The sequence below is a fragment of the Acartia tonsa genome, chromosome 6 (assembly GCF_053477335.1).
Source record: "Acartia tonsa isolate MP-2025a chromosome 6, ASM5347733v1, whole genome shotgun sequence".
In the NCBI taxonomy this organism is placed as follows: Eukaryota; Metazoa; Arthropoda; class Copepoda; order Calanoida; family Acartiidae; genus Acartia; species Acartia tonsa.
In genome coordinates, this window is record NC_137265.1 from 40,695,244 (window position 1) to 40,709,668 (window position 14,425).

Below are 14,425 nucleotides of genomic sequence, written 5' to 3' on the forward strand. Positions count from 1 at the left end.
TCATATGGATAAAATTCCTTATATTCATGATGTAATATTATTTAGGATTATGTGAGATGTTCCTAGCTGCAGTACTGGTGACAGCTTATCATATGGATAAAATTCCTTATATTCATGATGGAATATTATTTAGGATTATGTGAGATGTTCCTAGCTGCAGTACTGGTGACAGCATATTATATGGATAAAATTCCTTATATTCATGATGGAATATTATTTAGGATTATGTGAGATGTTCCTAGCTGCAGTACTGGTGACAGCCTATCATATGGATAAAATTCCTTATATTCATAATGGAATGTAAGTTTACAAATGGGTTTCATTTACATCTGTCTGTCAAAGATGTGCATACAGACAATACATTTTTTACATCAATCGCAGGGTTAAAAAACAAGTTTAAAATAATATGAATTGATATGAATATTCAGCAAGAACATATCAAGCACCCAAAACTTTTAAATAAATTGAAATTTGATATGTTTTTTTTTACATTTTTTTCCTTATGCCACAACTCTTGCAATGCCCTCAAAACTTGCCGGGCTGCCCAATTTCCAATGTTACCTATCCCAACTTGCCATAAAGTAATGTATCCAGCCCCCCTTCACTTTATTTTCAATTTATTTGCACTTTTAGGGAAAACGCAGACATATTTTCTATCTAATTTAAAGTTGATTTTAGATACAGCCTTTTCCCTTTAATGATTGGGATTTTGGGGCTGATTCTGACTGTTACTTCATTTGTGGGTATCATTTCTGCCATGGCAAAATCAAGGTAAAAACGTTTAATATCTATCTATATATAAAATAACAGGATGTTTGTCTGTGTGTGTGTATAGAGAAGAATCTCACTAACCGATGATATGGTTCTTCTTAACAGTAAAGATTGATAACTATTTTTGGGGGGAGAGCAGGAACCTCTACCCCCCCAAGAAAAATAAAATAGTTCCTAGAAACATATCACAACCCTCCACACCAAAAAAACCTGTTTTTGTTTACTTTCAAAATTGAAATTGGAGTGTCGACTTCCGCCCTACCGTCCCTCAAAGCCTCTAGAGGCCTCTATGGAAGTAACAACGTGTATAAAAATAAAAAGCAAATCAGAAAAAAGCACACTTATAAGATATAAACGATTAAATGAGTTCAATAAACTGTTGCACAGCATTAATATTAAAATCTTAAGAATAATTTATTAAATCAAATTTTTAAAAATCATATTATAATAGGATTGGTATTATTGTATCCGCTGTAGTCATTGGACTTGTGGTCATCCCACAACTTTATTGCATTAGAATTGGAGGTATTTATTATTTTTAGTAGCGAAGCTACGCTATAATTCACTTAATAATAACGCTATGGGGAAACGTGATTTTCTCGGCTCCTATACAAGATAGACAACTGAAATTCTATGAAATATGCCCATCTAATCTATACAATGTTTTGTCCATCTGTCTGTTATTTGGGGTGCTAGATCGATTTCAAGATTTTCAAGAGTTCGTGATTTTCTAATTTCCTTTTCAAGATAGAGGGCTTAAATTAGAGGGATTAATTAATTTAAGATTCTACTTATTTTCACGAAGTTTTAACAAGATTAGTCTATTAATTGGGGTGCTAAATCGATTCCTAGATTTTAAGGTTTTCATGATTTTATCGATTCCTATTTAGGATTGACAGCCGAAATTATCATTCTACATATTTCCATCAAGTTTCATTAATATTTGTCTATTAATTGGGGTGCTAGATCGATTCCTAGATTTTTAAGTTTTCGTGATTTTAAAGGCTTCGCAATTTTAAAGGTTTCCTGTTTTACCTATTTTATCATGTTTAATGTTTATTGTATGACACTGCTCTATAGTAAATTTTTTCCGATATCTGAAATTATCATTAATTGAATATGCTCATAATCTACATTTTTCCATCAAGTTTCATTATATTTGTCTATTAATTGGGGTGCTAGATCGATTCCTAGGTTTTTAAAAAAAGTTTTCGTGATTTTAAAGGTTTCCTGTTTTACCTACTTTATCATGTTTAATGTTTATTGTATGACACTCACCGACACTGCTTTATAGTATATTTTTTTTCCGATATCCATTCATCATTTTTTAGCTTCGCTTCTTATGATCTTGTAATCCTTGTTTTTATTGTTTAATTATACTAAAGAGGGATGTAGTGTTAACGCCTCCTTAAAATGTAAATTGGGAAGACCTGCATTCCCCTTTTTCACCACCTCAATATTTGAAACCCCCTGACAAAACCCTGCGCACACCACAATTCTTAGTCTATCTATAAAATTGCACTATTTTAAGGACATATTAGTTCTTAGTTCTTTGATAAAAAAAATTATTTTTGACAAAGCTTTGAAGTAACAAGGATGACAACATTCATTAGTAGCGAAGCACAAAAAAGTCATGGCTTTTTAAAGAGCAATTTGATTTAAAGAGCGGATATTTAGATCAAGAATGAATTTATTGGAATAAAATCACGAAACATTTCATATGTACTTTTATATTTTTTACATCTATATTTTAAAGCATGTGACGGACCGACGGACTAAGTAAAATACATACTCATTGTTAAAAGTTATCTACTTACAAAAATTCAGCCATCTAACATTGATAGCAGCCGAGAAAATCACATTTCCTCTATAGAGTTACGGACTGGTGGACCTATAATGTAGCTTCGCTACTAAAAATAGAAACTCGATTTTTTTAGGTGATATCACACATTACGTGAATGATGGCCAGTTTGAGTTAGAAAAGGTAATTGTTTATGATTATGTAGTATTGAGTCCTCGAAACGGTTGGACAACATACCGGCGCTGGATTTATATGGTGGTCAACATTTTATTACTAACTTAGGATATTCAAACTTGTCATATTTATACGAATAATACTAGAACAGATAGATAGTAGGATTAGGGAATAATAAGCAGGGTAAACTGGTGGTTCATGGCGGGGGCTTGTGTCCAGCTGTGACCTGGACAGCTATGGGTGGGTCTGTTTTTATGCAGCTGCAACCAGAGCTGGATCTTTAAATCATTTTAGTGGTGAGCCAGATCAGGGTGAGCCGAATTTCAGCCAATCACAGCGCGGCATTTCATAAAATGCTGTGCTCTCATTGGTGGAAAGTTGGCTCACCCCGATCTGGCTCACCACTAAAATGATTTAAAGATCCAGCTCAGGATTTAGTTGAAGCAAAGCTTATCTATCATTACTCAGTGTGCCAGTTGGTCCCTCACTACTACAATTACTAAAAATTTCCTCAATCTAGTGCTTCAGGATATAGATTTAGAGTAGCTAAAAAAAAGAATAGAGCTAGATTTTTGGGAGACTTAATATTCTGTTAATTTATTTAATTCAGTTTTCCAATCTGATTAAAAAGGTTTTAAAAATAAAATATATTGTAACACAAAAGTATGGAATCACAAAGTAACTAGAACGTGCAAATGCGCAATCCTTATTTTGTTTTTTTTTAAATTTATCAACAATTATTTTGTTGATATTTGTTGGTCAATGCTTGTCCTTGTTTAGTTTAAAATGGAGGACCATTTGAAGAAAGCCATTCAGGAAGGGGACAAGGACGCTCTCAACAATTTCTTCTTTATCCAGGTTGCATGATATTTAAAAAAATTTTCCCCTTAGGTAGGAAACTCTTACCCCCCCCCCCACACACAAACGTTGTTGTGTAGGTATATGTGATATAATGCCGGAATTAGCTGGCATAAAATTTAGGAAGATAGAACAATTTAGTATTTTTATACGGAGTACTACATATAAAGACGTTTTCATCGGAGGATTTTTTATCTTATTTTTTTCAGTTCGAAGATTTTTTCTTTCAAAATCTTTTAAAGGCATTAAAAGACAGGGAAACATTGAAAAAATTGAAGAAAAAACAGGGAAACATTGAAAAAAATTGAAGAAAAAACAGGGAAACATTGAAAAATTTGAAGAAAAAAACAGGGAAACATTGAAAAAATTGAAATAAAAACAGGGAAACATTAAAAAAAAATTGAAGAAAAAACAGGGAAACATTGAAAAAATTGAAGAAAAAACAGGGAAACATTGAAAAAAATTGAAGAAAAAACAGGGAAACATTGAAAAAAATTGAAGAAAAAACAGGGAAACATTGAAAAAAAATTAAAAACAGCTGTTTTAACGACTTTAAAATTTTATTGAAGCCCTAAAAAGATCTTATTTTACTAGAGAGATTTTGGCTGTTGCGGTGTTGATAGCGAAGATGGATACAACGGTATTTTTAATAGCGCAGTTACTCTATTATAAGGCGTTTTCTTCAGAAGAGTATTCATATAATTATAATGCACTGCACTGCACATACCTAAAATACAAAGTAGAACATTGACCAGGGGGGGGGGGGGGAAGATCAGTTTTATTATATAGCTACAAGTTTCACTTTATTAGGGTACATGCTAATCTAGGGTTAGATACAAGTAATAAAGACTCCTTTAATGATTCATTTCCAGTACCGTTAAGTTTAATTTGAATATATTTTGCACACAAAAATCACGAAACCTTTCACTTTAATTAAAGTCTTTTAACTTAGATTGGCAAGAATCTCTTTGGACCCTTGACAGAAACCCAGAGCACAGGTAAAATGATTTCCAGTATGATTTTGAAACCGATTAATATTCACTGGATAGAACCATTACTTAACCGTACGAATGCTAATTAGCACACATTACCCGTACGAAAAATTATATTTAACAACAATTTCTCACGAATATGAATATTAAGATAATAAAATTAATACCAGTTTTGTAAGCTAAAGCATTTGGCCTCTCGTGGCTAACAAAACTGATTGAGATCTTATAATGTTTAATTTTAATATTCGCGGGAAGCTGTCTATAATACGAGGCGATAAATAGCTATTCCAAGAAAAGGTAAACCCCACAAAAAAATGTGTTTTCCTTCAAAATGCCATGTTGAGCACAGTTCCTTATTTTAAAAATCAATTGAAAATAAGGGGTTAGGGTTGTTATTTTTCTAATGTCTAATTCCTATACAGTGAGCACTAAGTCTGCAGGGCTACCCAGTGTCCAATGTATATAACCTAACCTAATATATATAAACAAACAAACAAAAAACTACCCCACCCCCAAAATTTTTATTGACTGAATTGTACCTTTTAGGGATAGTAGCTGGTCAAGATTTCTGAACTACGAGGAAGAAGGTGAAGAGTTTAGTAAGGGAGATCTTCCTAAATCCTGCTGTATTGACTGTGGACAGGTAAATCATGACACCAGTCCCCTATCATGAAGTTTTAGTTTAGCTAGTTTAAATTACAGTCCTAAACAGCAAAAGCTTTCTTGATATCACACAATAATGTTGGTGGATTTTCCTAAATGTAAAATATTTTTTAAAATTATATCAGCAATTTTTTTTTCAGTCAAAGCTTTTCAGTTTTTTTGCTTCTGTAAATCCAAAACTTTTTTTATGAACACAATCCTAAAAAAGAAAAATTTTTGAAATTTACAATTTACTTTGTATAGCCGTCTTTTATGTTTGCTATTCAATAAATTGCTTCTAATTGCTATAATATTTCATATTTTTTTATTTTAGATGTGTAGATGTGAACCAAAGAACTTCTTCCCTGATGATGAGAAAAAGAGGTAAAACCTTGGATCTAGTACAGTTCACGGTAAAATGTTCCTGAAAACGATTATCTCCGACAGACAACCTGCTAGCTGCCAAACGGCCGGATGTTATGCCGTTTTTTTTAATAAGAAACCTGTAAATAATCTGGAACAATCAAGATAGGATAATTTCAGAGAAAGCATTTCTGAAGAAAAATGTATTGAGTAATGACTATTAAAGAGAATTTGTAGGCCTTCTTTTGTCGGTTACAACTTTGTGCTAACAACATGAATTGAGGAGCCGGCTCCGAGAGCCAGTTGGCTCCGAAAATTGAAATTCATATAGTATTTGTATAAGTATGTTCAACCGATTGGCAGCTAGCAGTCTTTAAAGTTCACAGATATTTGTAAATAATCGATCCCAGGAACATTTAAAGTAAACTGTGAATATTCTTTAAAAATCCAACATATCTTAAAATAATTTTAGAGAAAAATACTCGATGCACAAAGTTGGATGTATCCAGATTATTGCAATGATCTATAAACGAGAGGTAAATTTATTATTACTATAGATAATCTGTCAGACACAATTTTCCATCATAAAGACAAGGTTCTAGTACATAGGCGTCCAAGGGGGGGGGGGGTAATGGGCCATTTGGCACCCCCAAACGATTTTGGGGGTGCCGTAATTACCCCCCCCCCAAAATAAATGTTCTTTAAAAAAAATTTTTGGGGGGGGTATTTAACCCCCCAAATTGAATGTTCTTAAAAAAAAAATTTACTGAAAATTTTTTTTTGGGGGGTGGATCTATGATGTAATTGTAAAGCACTGAAGATTCCATAAAATGGATACCTAACTAAATTAAATATTTCATTAAATAATGAAAAAGAATTTCTATAGGCGATTTCTTTTGGGAGGATGTCAGGGTGTCTCAAAACTAGTTATAAAACTTACCAGGACCTATAAGACGCTTTACTTTAAAGTATAATCATATTGGTTCATTGGTTAGTGAGTTAATTATTGTATTTTTATGTTCTAAAGAATGAGATACTACTATATATTTGAATAGTAGTGGCGCCCTTAGCATCTAAGAACTCGTGTTTTCTAAAGGGTAAAAAGGGAGAAGAAAAATAGCCTAAAACCACTCAAAGGATTGACCTATAATAGTGTGGAACCATCATGGGATCTATGTGAAGCTTTCCTAAAAAGGAGAACTCAGTATTAAAAGTAATGAAACCTGAAGCTATAGTCAAATAAACCTTACTTACTACTTTATGTTATAGGATAGTACTTATTAACTTAATAGATTAGGTAGGTGCTTTTTTACATAATTAAATTACCCCCCCCAAAAATTTTACCCCCGGGGTAAATTAGTTTGGGGGGGTAATTACCCCCCCCCCCAACAGATTTGGGGGGAGTATTTACCCCCCCCAACAGACTTTAGGGGGGGTAATTACCCCCCCCAATCAAATTTTACCCCCGGGGTAAAAATTTTGGTGGGGGTAAAAAAAAATTTCGGCGCGCTTCGCGCGCCATTTTACCCCCCCCAAACACGAATTACCCCCTCCCTAAAATTTTTTACCCCCCCCCAAAAAAAAAGCTTGGACGCCCCTGTTCTAGTAGATGAAAATATTCGTCTACATTTGCTATAGAGTCAAATTTTGCACGTTATAATTTCTTCAAAACTAGCTTTATCTTTTGAAATTCAACTAATTGTAGCTGTCTTATAATACAATATACATGGATGATATGAAAAATAACTCCACTTTCATGTCAAAATGTGTATACCTTTAAGATATATCTATATTTTTTTCTACACTGTTTTCTTTTGGTCTAATTTAGGATCTACATCTACTTTATTACATATGTAGAGACATATGGCACAATTATGAATTTCAAAATATTTTGCCGCTAAAATGAACCAATCAGGTGTCTCCTTCGTCAAAGGACATCAAATATATTGATAAGGAGACATGTGATTGGTTCATTTTAGCGGCAAATTTAGTCATTCTAAAATTCAAAGTGTGTCAGCTGTAGTGGAGCTTAGCTATAATTCTGAAAATAAGGTTGTCAGAAATCAGTGAAACATATATTGAAGTTTCATAATTTAAACCTAATTTCATTTTCTTTTCTTTGTAGATAAAAGTATACATTTTAGAAAACTAAATAGATTTTCTAAGATTAAATGTCCATTTCTTTGGGTTATTAATACATTTTTAAGGTGATTCAACTGTTGGACGATGGTTTTTTAATTTTCATCTTGGCTACAGTAACTTTCCAGATTTTTCAAATTTTCTTCTCTTATCTCAACTACAGAACTTTGAGGTAAGGAAATAATAGTTCCAGGACAAACGCAAGAGTGACATACGTTGGAATACACAGACCCAGATACAAATAAGCCCCCCCCCCCTCCCCACCGACAGGGGTTAGGTATTTAAAAAACCTACGAGATGGTTTATAATAGGTTAGGTTAGGTTAAGAGTCCACTCCGACGTTTGTCACTCCTGCGTTTGTCCTAGGATTATATAAGGTTATGATATACAATTTTTTGTATTAAAAAAAAGATAAGTTTGATACAGTAATAATATAGTATTTTATATTCAGCAAGTGATATTTTGATAACATTTAGTCACCAAAGTATTCAAATTTAAAATTTAATAACTCGTTTACATTAAATTTCTGGTGGTTAAAATTGGGTGGTACAACTACAAAGTGACAGTGTTCAAACTTTTCAACCAATAATTTTAATTTACATTAAAAATATCCCACTTGCAAACAATATTGCGTTTTGTAGTGTTTTGACTGTGTGGATACTCTTAAAAGTGCAATAAGATAGTTTTTCTGATAAATAATATACTTTATTACACTTTATTGTTATTTTTAGCAAAGAAAGTTTCTTGACTATGATGAACAAACCAGCTACAAGATATAACCAGGAAGGAACAAATTTACACTAAAAATAATCTAGTAGTAGTTATTTATTGCATCTGTTTTAGACAGCATTCCGCGGAGAGTAAAATAAAAAAAACCTTAAGATTAATTCTAGTTTTGATAGCCCAGGGGGACAAGAGACCCGGGTAACAAAACTGGAAGTAATTTAATATTTTTTGCTTGAATTATTCGAAAAATTGTCTTTAATACGATACATATATTTAAAAATAGACAATTATGCATAAGTAGCGCAGCATTGGAAGTTAACAATAGTTTAGATGAAAATAGAACAGTTACCTCTTATTTAAAAAAACAGAAAGTTGTAAAGTATGACAATATAGTAGCATTATAAACCATAAAAGTCACGAAATCTTACAAGCTAAAGTACTTTTAAGTAAGAAAGTGCAGATGTGCGGTCGAAATGATTTTTTTTGTATGCTGATTGATAAACCCTGTTTATAAAATTGCCACGCTTGTAAGAATTAGTAATTTTAGGGGAAAGGTTTTTTTTTGGCAATTGATATTTGTTTTGTAAAAAATTGATCCTGATTTGTGCAGGAGCGAAAAATGGCGGGTATCGAACCTGATGGAGATACTATCGACAACCTTCCACTTCCCTCAGTCTCCATGATGTCATAATTGCTCTGGTTCATGTATATAATTTGCTTTGTTTACCCTTATAGTTGTCATTTGTAAAAGACAAAATAAATATATTTCCTAATTTCTTGATGATAATGATGTTTAATTCTAAATTACACCCGTTTAATAAGATTTGCCCTTATATGTTCAAATATATACGATTGTCTAATGATATTTGATTATTTTAAGTTAAAATTTAAATTTTTAAGTGAGTATTTATTCAATTGAGATAACTCTGACTACATTCAAACAGACACTTTTGACAAATCAAAAGACCCCCCACTCTCTTTCTCGGGTTCGAACCTTCGACATACAGACATGGTACCCAACATTCTATAGAGGAGCCATAAGTGGTACCCCTGATTACGACCAAAAAAGCAAAGAATAAACAATGACAATAATAAACAAAATTAGAAAAAATAGTTAAGTTTTTATACAGGTATACTTTCAATATTGAATTGAATTTGGAGAACCTAAACTTTCATTTATATATTGTCTGTGTGGTTTGATTTTAATTTACATATAAAAAATTATAATAAAATAAGGTAGGGAAAATAATTAACAAAAAAGATTTAACAAAAACTTTTAAGAACTTTTTATTTTCAAAAATATGTCTTTTATATATTATAGTTATTACATAATAAGTTTAATATTCAGTAATATATTTATAATATGTACTATTTACAGATAATAGGTGTGGCAAATAAAAAAAACTTTCATTAATACAAAAAATAAATGTAAATATTCATTTTTAATACCCATTTTTTTTAAATAAAAAAGGCTTTAACTTTTTGACAATTAGCCTGATTTAGAATGTTGTCAAGCAATTAATAGTTCTTAAAAAATGATAAGAGAAAGCAAAACATTATAATACAGGCCAATAAAGGCAAATTCTTTATTGTCTCGTTGTAATTTAAGTTTTCATCAAATGTTCAGTTCTTTACATGTTAATATACATTTTATTTTATGAAACTTGTAGCTGGCAAAAATAATGATTCCCCCCTCTATCCATGAACAAACAGTTGTAATTTAAGACAAGTTTTCATTAAATGTTCAGTTCTTTAAATATATATATATACATTTTACTTCAATACAACATTAGATTTATTATTACTTGGATCGTACTCTAGATTTTCATGTACTCTAATAAAGTGAAACTTGTAGCTGGCAAAAATAACGATACCCCCATCCATCTCCTTTACCCCATCCCCTCTCCTCCTACTGTATGAACGAACAGACAAATAAATGAGTTCCATATTAGCAACCTAAAATGAGAACAATTTTTCCCCTGTCATAATATCCTCGTATATATGTATATATCTATTATTACAGCATACCCGAAATATGAGTTTAAGACAGGTATTGTCTATAAACCTGTTTTTTTTTTATATCCACTTACAGCAGTTTATATTGTCATAAAAATAAAGCATATAATGTTAAAATTGCATTTTTATGTTCAAATGCATAACATAAACTTTTAATAGTTCTTTTATAGCACTTATTTTGTTCAAAGCAGTTTTGTGTTTCACATTAAGCCATTTTCTTCTTTCTTTGGATTAGTAGCTTTCATATTCAATAGAAAATAAGAGAATTATTAACATATTTTATTAGAATAAATCCAAAATAAGTTAGACGTTATTTTTACCTTATAAACAAGGATGACAACATCCATAAGAGCGAAGTACTGAAACGGTAAAACAAACGGACATTAACACTTGTATAGTGTCAGAACTAAATAATAAGAATATAAATGTATAAGAGTCGAAGCAAAATTGTAATTAAATTTGTTGAAAAACTGCTTAATACAGAATACTGTTTATGGACATGCTTACATTTTTGGGACTTGATTATAGAGTTGCTTCGCTTATAATATTGTACTTTGTTGTCCCAGGAATCAGTATACCAAAAATCAGACCAATCGGATTATTAGATCACATGAACATTTGTTGTTAAAAAAGTAAAAATATCAACATTTTTAAAATGGACGTAGGACATTCTGGTAATGATTATAGAGTTGCTAGGCTTTCCAAATCGTACCTAACTACTATAGTAATCACCCTGCAAAGTTTGAAATCAATAGGACAATTCTGTTAGAAATGCTGTCCGTTACGGAGGTACGGACGGACGGACGGACCTACCCTAATTATAGAAATGCTTCGCTTTTAAAAATAGATACAATATAATTAGTACTGATTTAAAAGTATCTATAATAACAATGAAAAAATAATTTCCTTTAATAAAAATACTTTTTTTTTACTTGTTGTAATTTTTATTGTAAAAAAGTTTCTCCCATTTCCTTGCCTTAAGCTTATTGGCTGAAAACCAGCAGTAGAATTTTATATATTCCATTATCAAATTATTGATTTAGAATCCATTGCTTCCTCCAGAATCATCATCATCATCATCAGGTACTGCAAACCCTTCCTAAACATTATCAAAGAAACTTGAGAATAGAGAATTTTCCTTTTTAAAACATTTTTAATAAGTTGAAAAAGAATAGAGTCTATTTATTTTCAAAGTAAAACATAATTTTGGATAATTTTTTAACATAAATATATCGACTTTTTTTTAATTTTCACTCTCTCTTAAACACATTCAATCGCAGTCGACCTATCTAGAAGTACAGCCCAATCCGTTTAGTATTAATTCAGCAACATTCAGTCTCAATTAGATTAAACCTAAGCCACCGTAAACCGCAGCCACGCACTCCAAGCCACAATCAGCCGCAAGTGATGTCTTGCGAGCCCTGTTTTTAAAATGCTGCTTTAGATTGAAGAACGGCTACCCTATTACTTAATTTTAACTAAAAGGGATCCATGGCTGCGCGTCAGCCTCCAGTAAGCTTTAAATAACGTTTTTTTTTATGTATATAAAATAGTTACTAGTAAGATGGTTTGAAATTTGAGGCTCATGCGGGCCTTGTGCGCGGCTGCCAAACCCTGATTACTAACCTCTGTTGCATAAAGAATTCTAAGAATATCTTGAGACAACTCGTTGCTATCAATATCTTCTTGTAAAACTACCTAAACAATTAAAATAAGCATAAGATCAGGGATAAGGGATAGGAAACCTGGCCATAAATTAGGTCTCGGCCTGGTTTTGAAAGGGATCATGCAACTTTTACCATTTGCCTAATTTAATGACCTTACTGGCGGACGGCTCATATTGGCTACCGCTCTAAACCAATAGTGTTCTATGATTTGGGCTTGTTTTGTACCAACCAATTGGTGATTGGTTGATACAAAACAAGCCCAAATCACAGATGGCGGAAATTTTAGAAGCAGACAATTCTAGAAAAAATAATGATTTCGTCTGCTACGAAAAAATAAATATAAATGGTGTTAGATCACATTAGTTTAATTATTAAATCTGCTTAGAGTTAAACATTAAAAAAGGGCCATATAGAAAAAACAAAAATAACGGGATTATTTTTTTGGAAAGAAGGTAGCTACGAATTTTCATTTGGTAGTTTTTAAATTAGATGTTGTATTTTGAATTTTAAAAATTTAGTACGGAATTGATACAACACCTTAACCCTAATTTTTGTACAATACAACACAGTACAGATATATCATTACATTATAGTATCCAAAGAACTTGATAGAATGTTACCCAAGTGCATATTTATTTATTTATTTTGAATTTTAATTAGCAATGAAATTTTCAAATAAAATTTTTACTCATTAATAAAAATGCAAATAATACAAACTAAAATCTGTCTGAGGGAAACCCAACGATAGCTTTCTGACAGTTCAAATTACCAAAGTAAAAGATAAAAAAATTTGGGAGAGAAAAAACTTCATTTTAACAAAAGCCATTAATATATAGGTTTATAAAAAGTTATGTTTTTTACTTTAAACTAGCTACCTGAATTTGATTCTATACTTTATCTACACACACACACACAGCTTTTTTATTAGCGTTTAGGACGAACCACTGCGTCATCCCAAAACTGGTTTATTAGGCCTAGGCTTGAAATAGGCCTGAAATAATATTTTCCTACGTTTCCCATCCCTTATCCCTGCATAAGATAGCTTTTATTTTTTATGTTTTTAGTTGTAATGCTCATGATTAGGCGTGAGCTTCGTGTAAAGAAGGTGTCTTAACTTTTTTTTTAAAGCTAGTCGGTGTTTTTAGTAAGTAGTAGATGTAAAATTTTCCATAGAATTTAGTTATGCAATCGTTTTTTTTGTAGACCTCTTATTTTTAAAGTAATTTAAGTTTTTTAAAAAAATTAAGTCGGTTTCAAGGTACTAAAACGCAACAAAAAAGAAAAGAAAATTGCCATTATGAACAAAAATAGTAAGATCTTTAATTTGACACCTTATTTTTTAAATTCTGTCAGGTAATTATTGTAAAAATCGATTTTCAAACCTCGGTTTAATCAAAACTTTGAACATAAATAACAGGCATAAAAAAATATGGGTTCATATATACCTTTAGAATTAGAAAAATATTACGAATCCATTGTAAGCAAAATTTTAAAAAAGTAAAAAAAAATAAGAATGGCCTAACATATTATATTGTACAGGCAACACTTATTTCACCCCCTCTTTACCCTCTTCCCATTTTTGTTCTCGAACCAAGGATTTAAGATGGTGGCCTGCATAATATAATATAATATTTTCATATAATTTCTTTTATTGTAGTTTATTTACTATTTTGTGCACTTTTTATTTCAATTTTGCTTAGAATGGATTTGTAATATTTTTCTACTTCTAAAAGTATAAATAAACACCTATTATATGCCTGTGTAATAATATAATTAAGTTCAAAGTTTTTATTCTCGTGGGTTCAAAAAAAAAGATTTTTTCAATAATTACTCAACAGAATTCAAAAAATAAGGTGTCAAATTAGGATCTTACTATTTTTGTTCCTAAAGGCAATTTTCTTCTTTTTTTTGTTGCGTGTTAGTACCTTAAAACCGACTTAATTTTTTTAAAAAACTTTAATTACTTAAAAAATAAAAGGTCTACAAAAAAACGATTGCATATCTAAATTCTATGGAAAATTTTACATCTACTACTTACTAAAAACACCGACTAGCTAAAAAATTAAAAGTTAAGACACCTTCTTTCAGGTTATTATAATTAGTTTTTTTGTCTGAAGCTGAATGTTTTAAAAATACTAAACCAATTAACTTATTTATTTTAGGGAAGCTTAACCTAGGTCTCGGGATGGTTTTAGTCAGTTATGCTCCCTCCCTAACTCTAATATTACAGAGTCTCTTAAATCTAGGCATGCAGCCTCTAGTTAGCTTAAAATTGA

General features: G+C 31.2%; 2 protein-coding genes across 3 annotated transcripts in view; one reads left to right on the forward strand and one right to left on the reverse strand.

Moving 5' to 3' along the window:
• Window positions 1–225: 225 nt before the first annotated feature.
• On the forward strand, window positions 226–9,229 carry LOC145322678 (uncharacterized). Its single transcript, XM_080164874.1, has 13 exons — window positions 226–300; window positions 679–771; window positions 1,223–1,296; window positions 2,709–2,755; window positions 3,527–3,604; window positions 4,199–4,244; window positions 4,557–4,602; window positions 5,143–5,239; window positions 5,573–5,622; window positions 6,074–6,137; window positions 7,809–7,912; window positions 8,472–8,520; window positions 9,074–9,229. The coding sequence occupies exons 1-13, from the start codon at window positions 233–235 to the stop codon at window positions 9,155–9,157; spliced, it is 900 nt and encodes a 299-aa protein (XP_080021000.1). The 5' UTR covers window positions 226–232; the 3' UTR covers window positions 9,158–9,229.
• Window positions 9,230–11,295: 2,066 nt separating this feature from the next.
• LOC145322677 (microtubule-associated protein RP/EB family member 1-like) overlaps window positions 11,296–14,425 on the reverse strand; it is a 28,870-nt gene continuing 25,740 nt past the window's right edge. The window contains exons 11-12 of one of the 2 annotated variants that reach the window (XM_080164873.1): window positions 12,109–12,180; window positions 11,296–11,581 (exon numbers count right to left, since the gene is read on the reverse strand). In XM_080164873.1, the coding sequence (XP_080020999.1) occupies window positions 11,522–11,581; window positions 12,109–12,180 (132 nt within the window). In that variant the 3' untranslated portion in view covers window positions 11,296–11,521. The remainder of the gene's footprint in view (window positions 11,582–12,108; window positions 12,181–14,425) is intronic. The other variant, XM_080164872.1, reaches the window with a different exon arrangement.